This window comes from Salarias fasciatus, chromosome 6 (genome assembly GCF_902148845.1).
Source record: "Salarias fasciatus chromosome 6, fSalaFa1.1, whole genome shotgun sequence".
In the NCBI taxonomy this organism is placed as follows: domain Eukaryota; kingdom Metazoa; phylum Chordata; class Actinopteri; order Blenniiformes; family Blenniidae; genus Salarias; species Salarias fasciatus.
Window position 1 is genome coordinate 5,715,540 of NC_043750.1, and position 13,428 is coordinate 5,728,967.

General features: G+C 44.9%; 1 protein-coding gene across 1 annotated transcript; it reads right to left on the reverse strand.

Annotated features, from left to right (window-relative positions):
• Positions 1-1,367: 1,367 nt before the first annotated feature.
• LOC115390532 (protein FAM83F-like) lies at positions 1,368-13,135 on the reverse strand. The gene is made up of 5 exons (XM_030094436.1): positions 12,564-13,135; positions 6,096-6,263; positions 5,207-5,328; positions 3,590-4,299; positions 1,368-2,063 (listed from the first exon to the last, which is right to left on the reverse strand). Exons 1-5 carry the CDS (start codon positions 13,074-13,076, stop codon positions 2,017-2,019), a joined length of 1,560 nt encoding a protein of 519 aa, XP_029950296.1. The 5' UTR covers positions 13,077-13,135; the 3' UTR covers positions 1,368-2,016.
• Positions 13,136-13,428: the final 293 nt, after the last annotated feature.

The window sequence follows — 13,428 nt, forward strand, 5'->3', positions numbered from 1 at the left end:
CAAGGAGCAAGTCAATGAATCCAAAGAACATGTGGTTAAAGGTGCAAATCTATGGTAGAAAAATACAACAGTATATAAGAACCGGACATATGAGCACTCGTTTCAGAGTAATTGATATTATGATTACTGACAAATGCAAACGATACAGTGAATGGAATTATGCTCTTAACATTAGATGTTCATTTCTTGAAACTGTGACACACTTTCTGCATGTTCTCTCAGTGCATGCAGACTCAAACACTCACATTCACACCTACTGGAGTCAAGGAATCACCAGGAGAAAACACACACAAGCAAATATTATTTGAACCCACCAGTGCCGACCACTGCACGTCACACACGACCTGCTGCTTTCAGGTGTTATGCAGTGAAATATAGTCCATCAAAATGAGGTCTTCTAATTTGAGAAATCTGGGGTTTTAACAGCTTTTTGTCCTCTTTAGTTCCAAGTAAAAACACACCGTGGACAGACAGCGAAGCTGGATTCTTGTTATTGGTGACTGAACTCTAAAGTCCCAGGAGAAGACGGACCGAGTCAGGACACTCTGGACTGAAAACGTTCTCATTGTCTGAGCATGTGCAGAGGAACTATTTACCAAGGCCATGATGAGCGTGCACAGGAGCAGAAAAGTCGGTTTGCAGCATTTGCATGGTGATAGAGTCACAGCGTTTTCAAAACTTCCCCCCAGTGACAGTATACAAAAGACAGATGAAGGTGACATGACGTCACCCATAGCGTTCTGAAATCCTGCTGTGTTGATTTGAGCAGAGACCAAAACAAGTTCTGAAACCGAGCGCTCTGTGTGTTTATTTACACTCTGAAATTCTGCCTTTTCAAATCTGTTCCAATCGGACTCAGGTTTTTCCCCTGCTGGAATTTCCCCGGAATTACACCTTTTCCGCACTTAAGCATTTGCTCGCTTTTTCACAACGGGTGGTTCCACCCCTGAAAGCCGATTTCAAGAAGTTGCATTTACTCCCCGTTTCCATGAAAATGGAGAACGAGTGTCTTCGAGAAGTTCCAACTTTGGAGCCGTTTCCAAACATTGGTGTTTTCCGTGGCACCGAGCGTCACCGTCATGCAAACAGACACCAAAAACACGACAACAGTTTCACGTTGTGTCGCCCGGACCTCCAGACCTGCTTCCTGCCCGTCTCCACCTTTTCTGAGCAGCTGGACACGGCTTCCATTAAACAAAGACTTGAGGTGGAAATGCGACGTCTGGTTCGACTTCAGGACACAGAACTGGACCCGATGCTGTTTTGTTACATCAGTAAGAAAAACCTTGACGAGACTTCTATAAGTTTGCCACCTCTCGTGTTTCAGACCAGATTGTTGGAAACAACGCTCACTAATAACAACGCTGTGCAGCATTTAAACCAGAAATAGGTTTTTTTATTTGAGGAGGAGGAATTTAAGGCAGGGCTTCTCACGTGGACAGCACTCGAGTGGAAGCCGAGTGAACATTCAAACATTTCCAGAAAACACATGCGAGAGCAAACAATCCCACATTTTTACTCGTGCATCAGGCAAGAAGTGACAACACAGACGAATTACAGCATTATGAAACAGAGCGTAATGACCTGCATTAAAAGGTGGGAGACGCCCCGAGGAACAAAAGAGGATGACTTCTCATGTTCTTAATGATCACATCAATTCTCTGTAAAAACTCTGGAAGATCCTGTTTATTGAGAAGGAGAAAGCAAAAGTAAAGACGAATCAAGGCGTGGTAAAAAGCAACACGTGACAGAAAGGCACAATCGGAATATTTCAGATTGGTAAATTCACCACCGTTCTTTTTACAGCCACAGATTTCACATTCAGAACTGCAGGAAAGAGCTGACAGCTGGAAAAACAAGCTGGTAGGAAATCAGATTCCAAATATCCCAGGATTCTCGTCTTTCCCTTTGTCCACATCAATAACGCTGATGAACCACATTCATCTGGTCTCTTTAGTAAACTCTGTTGTCTTTTATTAACCCGTTTGGAGGATCGTGGCTCCGTTCCGGCTCCGCTCAGGACACTTTGCAGGCCTGCTTGTCTTTGCGCTGACTTTTACCACCTGTGGGAACAAAACGCAGCATTTCAAACATCGAGCACTGAAAGGAAAGAGGTAATGACGGCACGAAATGTGGACGAACTGGAAGAGCCGCCCGGCGGGCCCGAGCCTCTGATCGGCTCAAAGGGACGCCGACGCCTCCCAACACACATTATGTAATCGAACGAGGTGAAATGTCTGCTTAATTGTTTTAACTGTTGGTTTGCTGTGTGAAGACTAGAATGCATTTCAATGAGATGTCCAGCGCAATCTGATTTAAAGACTCACAGTGAGCTCTTTACATAAAATAATACTGTGATTCTGACATGTTTCAGTAAAAGTGTACTACATAAATAAATTAAAACTAGAAAACTGACTGGCTTCACTGGTACTTGTCAGGTCTTCACACACATTCAGATGATGCATCTGTCAAAATGACTCCAAACTACTGAATGAATGAGTTTGTTTCAAAGTAAAAACTATAGAATAAATGGATTTTACATGATGCGTGAGTGAAAATGCAGCGTTTTTACATTTCATTTCAGGAAAGTTTCACACTGACACTGTAACGTCTTGAAAATGATGTGAGTTTACAAGGAAACAACAGAAATTCCAAAAGCAAGTGCCAAACTGGTTCTGTTGGTTGTTGTTGTACTGAAACTGAAGTGTATTTTTAGAAAAATTATGAAGGATAATAAAAAAGATGATTTTTTTTGTTGTTGAAATCATGAGTATGAACCTAAATGATAAAATCATCTTAGTTTCAGGATAACTATTGTTTGAAGCTGATTATATATGAAGAATTAGTGCATATTTCTAATGAGAAGCATCAAACTGGTGAACGCACGTTCTTCCGACACACTGAAGAGTTATCTGGGATAACAGATATTTGATTGTGATGGAAGGTAAAGGCGGGACAGGATATTTGGCAGCCGTGTGCCATCCTGCCTTCTCTTAACAGCTGTATGTAAACATCTGGGAAGTGAAGGTCTCCAGTTCATCAGCTGGATTTTTCCACTGTGAAGCCCTGCTGACGCTCGGCCCTGTCCCTTCCAGATGTGCCAGCTGCAGGCACCTTGAGCATTAACGACACCTCGCCCCGGAGATGCAGGCGTTTGAACTCGCCGCTAAACGACTCCAGACCACAGAACAGTTTAGCATTTTGCCTCAGACCATTTTAAATGGGCTTTGTTGAGGAAATCTGTTTTTTTTTCTTCTGACTCATGCTCACAGGTGGCTTCTTCTCTGCATGTGTTCACAGACAGTGGTTTCTGGCAGTGTTCCTCAGCTCATGCAGTGACCTGCTTTCAATGAAACCCGTTATTCGCCAAATGGTCCCGTCCCGGTTTCTGCTGTGGAACAGTTACTTTTACAGTCTTCAGTCATCAAGTCAAGACTTTCTGGAGATGTGTTGCTTCTCAACGGCTCATCAGACTCCATGAAACGTGAAAACATCTAAGTTTAAACAATGAATATTTATGGTTTGTGACACATGTGATATCCGACAGTGTCCCACCCTCTGTGAAGCTGAGGTTGTTCTTGTGACTTACCCTCCTTGTCTTGCTCAGGGCTCACAGTCAGCTCAGACGTTGCCTTGCGGATCGACTGCTTCTTATTGGCTTTGGGCGGACGGTCCCCGATTCTGTCCTGGTTCTCATCAGTCTGGCTGGTCTCTGGAGTTGGAGTTCCCGAGTTGCTTCTAGAAAGCTTACGGGATCTATTCCGGAAGATCTGCCTGAACGAAAAGCGTTCCTTTTTGTCCGTTCGGAAGCCGTTGGGCGTCCTGACGATATCGCTGGGGGCTTCCGCGGGCAGCGGCGTCAGTCTGTCCACCTTCTCGCTGTTGGCAAACCGCTGCCCCTGCTTTTCTACCTCCAGCAGGTCAGTGATGGCCGCGATCCTCGTGGGTCCCGGCTCCTGCAGGGACCCTGTGGGACGCAGTGCTTCTCCAAACGCTAAGGCGTACTTGGGGTTGTAGAATTTGTGCGCGGGCACCTGAATGTCGACGTTCTTTGAATCTCCCAAGGTGACCTGGAAGCGGGAGGTGGTGGCCGGCAGCGGCGGCCGTTTGGACGCCGTCCTGGAGCGAGCGGCGTCCATCTTCTGAGCCGCCGGTGGACTGACGTGGAACTCCTTGTAGAGGTTGAGCTTCTGGGAGACGGCGTACAGCTCCCGGAAGTCCTGGTCAAAGAAGTCGACCACCTGCCCCGTCATCACAGTGACCATGTTACGGTCCATACGAGACGTGCACCAGGAGAAGCTGCAACACAGATCATCGACGGTCACGCCAAGGATTTTATAGGATCATCAGCTGTCATTTAAACAGAGCCTGAGTGCCATTACTGAGTTTATTTTCCTCACATGACGGCCCAGACCTCAGAGATTATCTTTCTGAGATGACCAAACCTGCAAGCGCAACTCTCAACCCCAAAACAGCAACATTTCAGAAAACTAGATGATCAGGTTTGACTCTGCAGCGTCAGCGCTGAGCGTGCTGAGGCGCGGCGTGAAGAATGAATGTGACTGATGCACGTACAGGACTGGCACTTTAAACTAAAGTATCCTCACATTTTGTGACCACAGTGTTTTATTGATTCTATTTAATCGTCTTGAAGGAAGTGGCCGACGGAGCCAGGGCGGCCCGTGAGCATTCAGCCATGTCAGATCAGCGTTCCTCAGTCACACTGGCTTTAAATATCCATTTTCACTCCTTGGCTATAAACAGAGTGTGAGACTCATGTTTTATATTGTTGCCACTTCATTTTTTTATTGTGTTTGTTTTTGTTTTATCACTCACACCTGAAGCTTTTGGGTTTGAATGTACGGCACGTTGTTACAGCGGTGATTGTGTTTAAACTGCTTTATGAATGAAGTTGAGTTTTTAGTTTTGTGTTTGTGACTTCTACTCTGAGGACACCAGATATGTATGAAATTATGTTATTTTGGATTTCACTTTCACTTTGGAAGGGTATCGTAACAAAATAAGGGCCGTACCCCTGGCGTATGTTGAGTCGAAAACTAAAGTGTAAAGTTTTACTAAAGTAAGTCAAAGAGGATTTCCTCCTGAACTTAACAGAAAAAAAATGCTCCAACAAAAGCAAACAAGTGTTTATGTGGTCAAAATGTGCTGAAATGTGAAGAAGTGAAGGAGTAGAGGTAGATCTCACCTGTAGGAGCCAAACATGACTTTGTCTCCATCGATCAGCATGTATTTGTGGCAGACTGCTCCAGGCAGCCGTCCGGCGCACAAACCGAAGCCCACTCCCTGAAGAGTTCTGGCTCGCATGTTCTGCAGCGACAGAGGGGCAGAATCCGGTGAAATGAAGGTAAATTATATCAGAATGTTTATGCATAATCCCCTTTGTCAGGTTGGAAGCTTAAAGCAAATGAATCAGGTCAACACGTTTTACAACCTCATGTCCAACAGAACGCTCAAACCTCTATGTGTGGACTATAACTAATAAATCATTCAGAAGCCTCAAAGATGCAACAGTTCTCCATTTTGTCATGTGAACCAGTGGTCATGAAAACAGGGCTGAATGAAGAGGTGTTTGAAAGGGTTTGTTTGTTCCCTCTTTCGGCAATCATTCAAATGTCTTTTTGATAGGTGCGCATGTTTACTGTGTTCTGGGTTATGTGTGTCAGGTCATCATCCACACCGAGTCGAATTGATCAATAAATCACTTCTGAGGCTGCTGCTGTCCTACATAACCACTTCCTCGACCACAGCCACCGCCGCTGTTTGTTTCATCGCTATCAGATTAAAGATATCACAACATCAGGACAGAGACCAGCAGACTGAGGTGTTGGTCTCTGGAGGTCCCGCCCCTCCAACACTTCAGGGTTAGGTGTATTTATTTATTTTCCGATCTTATGGTGCTGCACTGAAACCGTCTCTGACTTGGTGTCTCAACGAGATGACCTGTATGACTACAGGCTGATAAAAATAATAACAATGATGAGTTTCCTGGGTTTTCTTTAAAACATTAACCTGATCATGCCCTGGATCTTATTTTTCTGCTCGTCTGAAGTTTGTAACTTGCACGAACATCTTACCCGAAGGTGTTTTGCACCGATCTCCAACCTGGAGCACATGTCCAGGAAGTGCGGCATGCCTTGTTCGTCCAACAAGATGTAAACGGGGACGGAACGTCGCCAAGACGCATCCATCAGGTCCTGCAGGATGTGGACGTCCGTGAGCAGGTCCATCACTATGGCGATAACCTACAAGAGAAAACCAAAGCTTCTGTTTTTAAAATGCCACATAGCCACTGTAGAGTGCAGGCTTGTCTATTTACTGCACAAGACCTGGATTAATTCTGTGCCAACAAATAGAACACAATGGATTTCTCAGGAACACATTCGCTACAGGCTGGCACAGAAAGCTGCCAACCCGGAAATTTTTACCGTTAAGAGTCACCTGGTAATGATTACAAAAACAACCAGCAGTGCCAAGTGGTGGCCCAACATGCTAACTGCATGGTTTCTGAGTAAAAACACATCGTTTTCAAAATGTTCAAACTTTTCTGAAACGTGGTTTAACCTGAACTAAATGGGGCTAAATCAGCTGACAGTCTGTGGATGAAATAAATGTGACGGAAATACCCTGAAGGTGTTTCAGTAATGTTTAATCCTGACATTCCCATCATGCCACCGTTGACAGGTTGTGATGAGGTTCATTGCCATGTCGCATGAAGTCCTGTCAAAAACACCATCACACTGAATAACTGTCAGACATGAAGATCTGAAGTTATATTCAGAAACGAGGCAGAAGCAGTCAGTCATTGCACATTGGACAATTCAACAGCCGTAACAAATAAATGAGCCTTTGATGGATGGATTCATTTAATTAGGTTGATTCTTGACTCCAGAAACTTGATCAGCTGACATTTGAGTGAGTCTTAACTTGTGTGCAAATCTGAAAGTGATCCAACAAGATTCTACTTCCTGGTTCTTCTCCATTCAACCCTTCTAAAGGGAAACAATAAAAAAATCAAAGCAGTACTTAGAGACGCGCCGTCTCGCAGAGAGCTAATAGAGAAAGTACAAAGTGGGGCTAATCCGTCGAAGTGAATCACTTGGCCCGCTGCTTGGACTCGAACCTCCAGAGAGAGAGCCTCAGCTGCAGGTCATTCAGTGGTGGAAACAGTCACTCTATTATCCCTCTGCTTTATTCTGGAAGGCGCTGATAAAGTGTTTGTGACACAAAAGGAAATCCCTTGGGGAATTCAAACACGTCTCTCCCACACAGCCTTTGCTTGGTCGCTGTTGAAGCTGTGGGATTAGCGAAGGTTTACACTTGGAATTCCTCTGGAGTCAGCGGTCGAGTGTTTAAGCAACACAGGACAGTTTCAGGCCCTGTTGATATCACAATGGTGCTGGAGCCACTGAAAACAGATCTTTCTGAGAACTGTTTTCAAGGATGAATGTTATAAAAATGCTCCATGTAAATGGGGGAGGAAACCAACATTTCTGACACGCTGTTATTGCCCACCCATAACCGCAATCCAAGCTCATCGTCCATTTATTCGGTTGTTTGTGTACTCGTACTCGTCATTGTTAAAGGTTTAATAAGTAATGCTACGTCACGTTACGCGACGTGGACGTGTATGGCCGGCTCGCCGACGGCACGGTCATGAAATAGGGATTGCTGTCCTGCTTGTTTGGCAACCTCAGGAACTCACATATGATTGGCTCTGGAACCCGGAAGTGAGACAGTCTAGGCCCGCCCACTGGAGCTGTTCCATCACAAAACTCTCATTTTGAAAGAAAAAAAACTTGAGCAATACATTGTTGCTGGAGACAACAGATTGTATAAAAGGAATGTTTCTTCAATGACAGGTGAAAAACGGGAATGATTTTTATTGTTTTTATAGTAAATTTCTTATTTATCGTACCTTTAGTGCTGACGGCGTATTGTTCTCTGTTTACGTGGTTTCATTATAAAAACAACCAACAGCATCAGCTCATGGCGTGGCATGCCAGCTACATGGTTTTCAGCATTTACGTCATTTTTGCATAAATTTTGAAAACGTTGCTGTCTGAACATGAAACTTCTCTGGGATGAAAATGCAGAAAAAATCAAAAACAATGCATTTTCACTGCAAACATCATATGAACCGAACTTTAAAATGCTTTGTTGAACCTTTACATGACTCTAAACAGCCTCAGCTATACAGCCTCTTGAGTCTCAAAATGCTTTAACTGTCCTCTTATAATAAAAGACACCGTTATGAAAAATTAGTTTTTAATTGTGCAAATGAGTTACTATTAACTTTAATTTGGAAATTTGGACTGAAAGATCCCCAGCCGTTACCAGACTGACTTGGCCGCTGTGGTGTGCACATACATCTAACTGTATGAATGTTGCAGAAAGCAGCCAGCAGCGGAGCCAGAGATGTAAATCAACAGTCTTATCTGCAGTCACTGGCAGATGAATTCTGCTGGACGTTAATCTGACACACAGCGTCTGATCTCACTGCGTCGGGACGCAAAACCTCAACCTCAACAGTTCCTGCACGTTGCAACGCGTCTCCTGAAAATCCAATGAGGTGGTTGGAGACAGTGACTGAAGGCCTCAGATGATCTTAGTAAACAATTCAGACCGTTTTCTAAGTGCTTTTACTTTGACAAGTCTTAAACAAACTATCTGTTTAGTTGAAAAAGAAATTACCAGGAAGTTCCCACGAAAAATAGCCGAGAAAAGCAACAAAGAAACAGGTTTTACTTCCCATCGGAGTAAGAAAGAAGACAAGGCATCAGGGCAACATGTGTAATTTTAAAATAAGTCACTGAAAACGTAATTTTTCCAAATCCAAAGGTGGAACCGTTTGAAAACACTGTCTTTGTGGAAACGGGAGTACTTTTCTGAAACGCCGCTACTGCTCACTTACACCACGACCGTAGTAAACAGTTCTTCTGTGCCAGTGGATGGACAATAACAACAACGGTAAAAAACACAGTTTTCAAAACCCTGCCGCGTCAACGTAAAACTTTTCTGAAACCAAAATGCAAAAATGTAAACGAGGGCCTAAGAATTGAACAGTACTTTTTTAAGGAATATCTTTCTCTCTTTCTGTCATCACGAATGGTTAATGGTGTAAATGTCATTTGGAAAGTTCAACCTCATTGTGCCACACAAAAGACTCTGGGTACTTAAAATAAGCACGAGCGTCTCATTAAGCCACATGGCGAGTGTGTTTACACAGAGTTTAGGAGAAAACACATCAGATCTAAAGCATTAAGACGCAACTAATCTGACAGCCTTTAAAACAACAATAGAGCTCAGAGAGGAGGAAGGCGGGGAGGCTTATTAGGCCACGTTTAGTGGGACACTTGACATGTTGGGACATGCAGAGAGCCAAGAGTAGGAGGTTTAGCAGAGTTGTATTACTGCACGACCAGCCACTGTGCCAAAGCCACACGGAGAGAGAGAGAGAGAAAAAAAGAAGTCTTGTAAATTTGTAACAAATGTTCCTCTGTAAGGGAGAAAAGGTCCGCTGTTTCCACGCTCGTGTCTCACTCAGGAAAAATGCTGAGTGAGCCAGTGAGGAGAACAACACAGTTACAAGCTGAGATCTGTGGACGGCTGACTCAGAACGGGATTCTCACCATGAGGACACGAAATGTCAGATCTGTCTGCAGAGAGGCAGACTCTGTTTTCAAGCACTGAAGGCATCGGTATAAAACCGTAGGTTTAAACAGCAACAGTGATGTTTTTACTCAGGGGAAAGCCAGCAAACTAAAGCCATGTCCACTACAGAGCGAAGTGTTGGGGAAACCCTGTAACCACAATTCGGTTCACGGCAACACACCGAGTATCCTTTGCGTAGTATAAATCAGGCTTATGACAGGTGAGTTTGCTGCATTCTGCTCGTCCTAAATGAGGCCAGCCTCCTGCTGCTTGTCGTCTGTGACCAGACACTTCAGGAAACACTCTCCAAACTCATATTTGTGACTGATTAGTCATGGAAAATGCCGGGAAATGAGTGAACAAAGTACACAGATGACCTTATCTTGAGGTCATAATGAGAGGGCGGAACCAGCAGGAAGTGATGTACTTGTGGTAAATCCCATTTTCCTCATCACGAGCAAATGATAGAATGGAAACATGACTCTGTTGTGGACCAGGTGCGTTGTCTGAACACTATAAATACCAAACAGTATGGAAGTAATCAGGGGAATAACAGAATGTAAGCAAACAAGAAAGGAAGCAATGCTAAGAGTAAAGGAACGAAGCCGTAAACACACAGATGAGTGGGAAGCGAAGGAATCGAGGGATTGTGTCGGAAAACTACAGGTGACTGAGAGGAGCAGTGTGAGTATGATAACCCAGAGTAATAACGAGACACACACTCTGACCCAGATTTAGAGGAGCAATGAGGCGGGGTGAGGCCAGTGGAGCCGGGCGCCGCCAGCAGGAACAGTTGAGTCAGCTGGGCTCCGGCCGGCTGTGAGCAAACTCTACGACTGGCAGCTCATATAAACCGAGCCGCTCCAGACCCTCAGCTCCTCTGTGGGCAGGCATCGACTGATCGGTCACTCTGTCCAGCCACTGTGTGGACCAACAGAATCCCGCGCAGCACTCTGTGACAGGGCTGGAAGTAACTGAACACCAGCGTCCGCTCTGCGAATGAAGCGGCTTCTCCTCAGAAACAGTAAAGAGAAAATCTACATGAAGCCACACACTGACAGTGAGGCGAGACCCCGAACACCAGCTGTCACAGGAATTCAACCAAGTGTCAACAGAGACGTATTCAGCTTCACCGAACCGTTTGGGTTCTTGGGGGTATCGGTTATCTTTAGCCTCTCATCAGTGGTTTTCTGAGCTGCATTCAGAGTCGGTTCAGGATACGACCGAACATTTCCCCGTCACCTTCCAACACACAAACACACCAACACGATCCATGTTTTCAAGAGAAACTGTAAAACTTTTGACGCATTTTGGGCGTCTGTTAACGTGACAGCGGCGCTCGGAGTCACTGAAAACGCAGATGTTTGAAAACAGCTCCAGAGGTGAAACTTTTTAAAACACTCTGGTTCCAGCTCCATGGAAACTGGGGAAAACAAATGTTTTCAGAAACACTGATCGCTCATGCACACAGTTAATACTTCTCCTCATGAGCAGAGGAAATCCTTATTCTCCTGAGACTTGGTCGTTTTATAGTTGAGAGTCACCAGGAATATGAATAAAACTCCATCGCCTGGCTAAAGGAATATCAGTGCACTCACTACTATTAGTGTTTACAGCATAATGCTCTCTGTGTGCGTGTGTGTGTGTGTGCGCGCGCGCGCGTGTGCGTGCATAAAAACAATCAACACCAACTCGTGACCTGGCATTCTATCTACGTTCTTTTGGTTTGTAGCCAGATCATGTGATGTTAAAAAAAATTAACTCAAATACATCTGCAGTCGACACAATCCAGAGCGGGACTGGCCAAATATGTTGACAACAAGCGCAAACGCACAGAGAAGGCTTAATTTATGAGCAGTTCCTCACTGCCGAAGTCAATATATCTATGACAATCATGCTATTTTATGAGGCCCTAATACAGTGTGCACGTATTAAGAACATACTGGAACAGAAGACGTCATAAAAGCAGTTTCCAGTTCAAGACGACAGATAATGAAACTGTGTCAACACGTTCACACCTGATCTCTGAGTGCAGCCTCCTCCTCTTATCACAAACTGTTCTCACCTGTCGTTTTGAAAAGTCATGTGTACTTCCCTGTCAAACTCATCTGAATGTTGAGTATTTCACGATTTCAATAAACTCGAGATGAGCGTGAGAGAAAAGCTTTGAGAAACACTGAACGTAAAGCGTGAAAACCTTCATGTGCCATAAAATATGGGTTTCATTTTTTCTTTTTTCTTGTGTGTGTGTGTGTGTGTGTGTGTGTGTGTGTGTGTGGGGGGGGGGGGGGGGGGGGGGTGTTTGAATAAAACAAGAATATCAGGTCAAACTTCTAATACAGACAAAATGCTCTATAATGACTTTATCCAAGTAATATGAATTTTTTGCTATTTATTCACTGCATTGCTGTAATAACAGTGGCAAAAGAGAGCTTTATCATTTTGGTTATAGAAGCACTGTAAAATGATAACATTTATTATAAAGAATCCGGAAACAGGATGATTCAAAAATGTGATGATTGAATATTGAAGAAGGGGTAGAATTAAGTAAGTTTTACTTTTTATCCTATATATCCACTTAATTTCGATACCCCCTTTCACTCATGTTAAGATGGATATATATGTGTATTTTATGGGTGTGTACGTTGGGTAGAGATATATTTATTTCGTACATATTGATATGATAGATAAATTCATCAGTGGAATTTTTTTTTTGCATGTTTGTATTGTTTCATACTCGTATGGTTCTAGAGAAGTTTATAAAATAAATAAATCAATACAATTATACAAAGTTAAATCATTTAATTAGGTATAATAAGGCTATAAATAAATTTGAAAAGTGAGTAAATAAGCGGAAAAACAGGCCCATCAGTGGACACGGGCTGCCTCACCTTGGCGGCCTCCTGGATGAGTTTCCGGACCACCTCCTTGATGTGCGGCCCGTTGTCTTTGGGCGGGTGGGTGTGCACGGCCACCCGGGTCACCCCCTTGAACACGGAGCCGCTGGGCCAGCCGATGTCCAGCGGCGGCACCTCGGTGTCGGACATCTGGGGCCAGTAGGTGGAGGGGATCCCGGAGTCGGCGTCCCCCTCCGCCGCCTTCCCCTTCTCCTTCTCCTCCTCCTCCTCCTCCTCCGACCCGGGGGAACGCGCTCTGCCGCCGCCGTCCTCCCCGTCCGGGTCGTACCTCTTGAACGTGCTGACCAGGAGCTTGACCTCCCGCGCGGACAGGAAGTCCTTCATGTTGTCGTCTTTCAGGCGCATCTTGAAGGCTCCGTCTCCCTTCAGCAGCAGCTGCTCGACGGCCGCGCGCTGCTCCTCGCTGTAGTAGAACTCCGGGCGGCTCTCCGGGACCTTCGGCCCGATGTGGCCGTCCTCCATGCACATGAGCTGAGAGTCTGCCATGGCCGCGGCGGTGGGGCTCCGCTGCTGGAGCTGCTTACCTGCGTCCCCGCACAGGTGACACTGACTGACTGGGAAGTTTTCCTACCTGAGCGCGAGAGGCGGGGGTGGGGCGCGCGGTGCGGTGCGTTCAGGGGCGGGCGGAATAAACAGTGCTCAAGCTCAGAATAGAATAGAATAGAATAGAATAGAATAGAATAGAAATACTTTCCCAGAGGGAAATTATTTATGTTTAGAATTCCACTTCTTTGCATGCTGTACTGCTCCTCTCCACCTTTAACCCATCATTTACTGTACAGCTGATGGAGGTCTAGGCTCTTAATCAAGGTAACCTGTTAAATTAATTTAATTGTTA

Coding starts and splice junctions, on each gene's coding strand:
- LOC115390532 (XM_030094436.1), bottom strand. CDS start 13,076: ATGGCAGACTCTCAGCTCATGTGCATGGAGGACGGCCACATCGGGCCG. Junction 6,264..12,563: donor TCATCCAGGAGGCCGCCAAG/GTGAGGCAGCCC, acceptor TTTCTCTTGTAG/GTTATCGCCATAGTGATGGA. Junction 2,064..3,589: donor CCCTGAGCAAGACAAGGAGG/GTAAGTCACAAG, acceptor TTGTTCCCACAG/GTGGTAAAAGTCAGCGCAAA.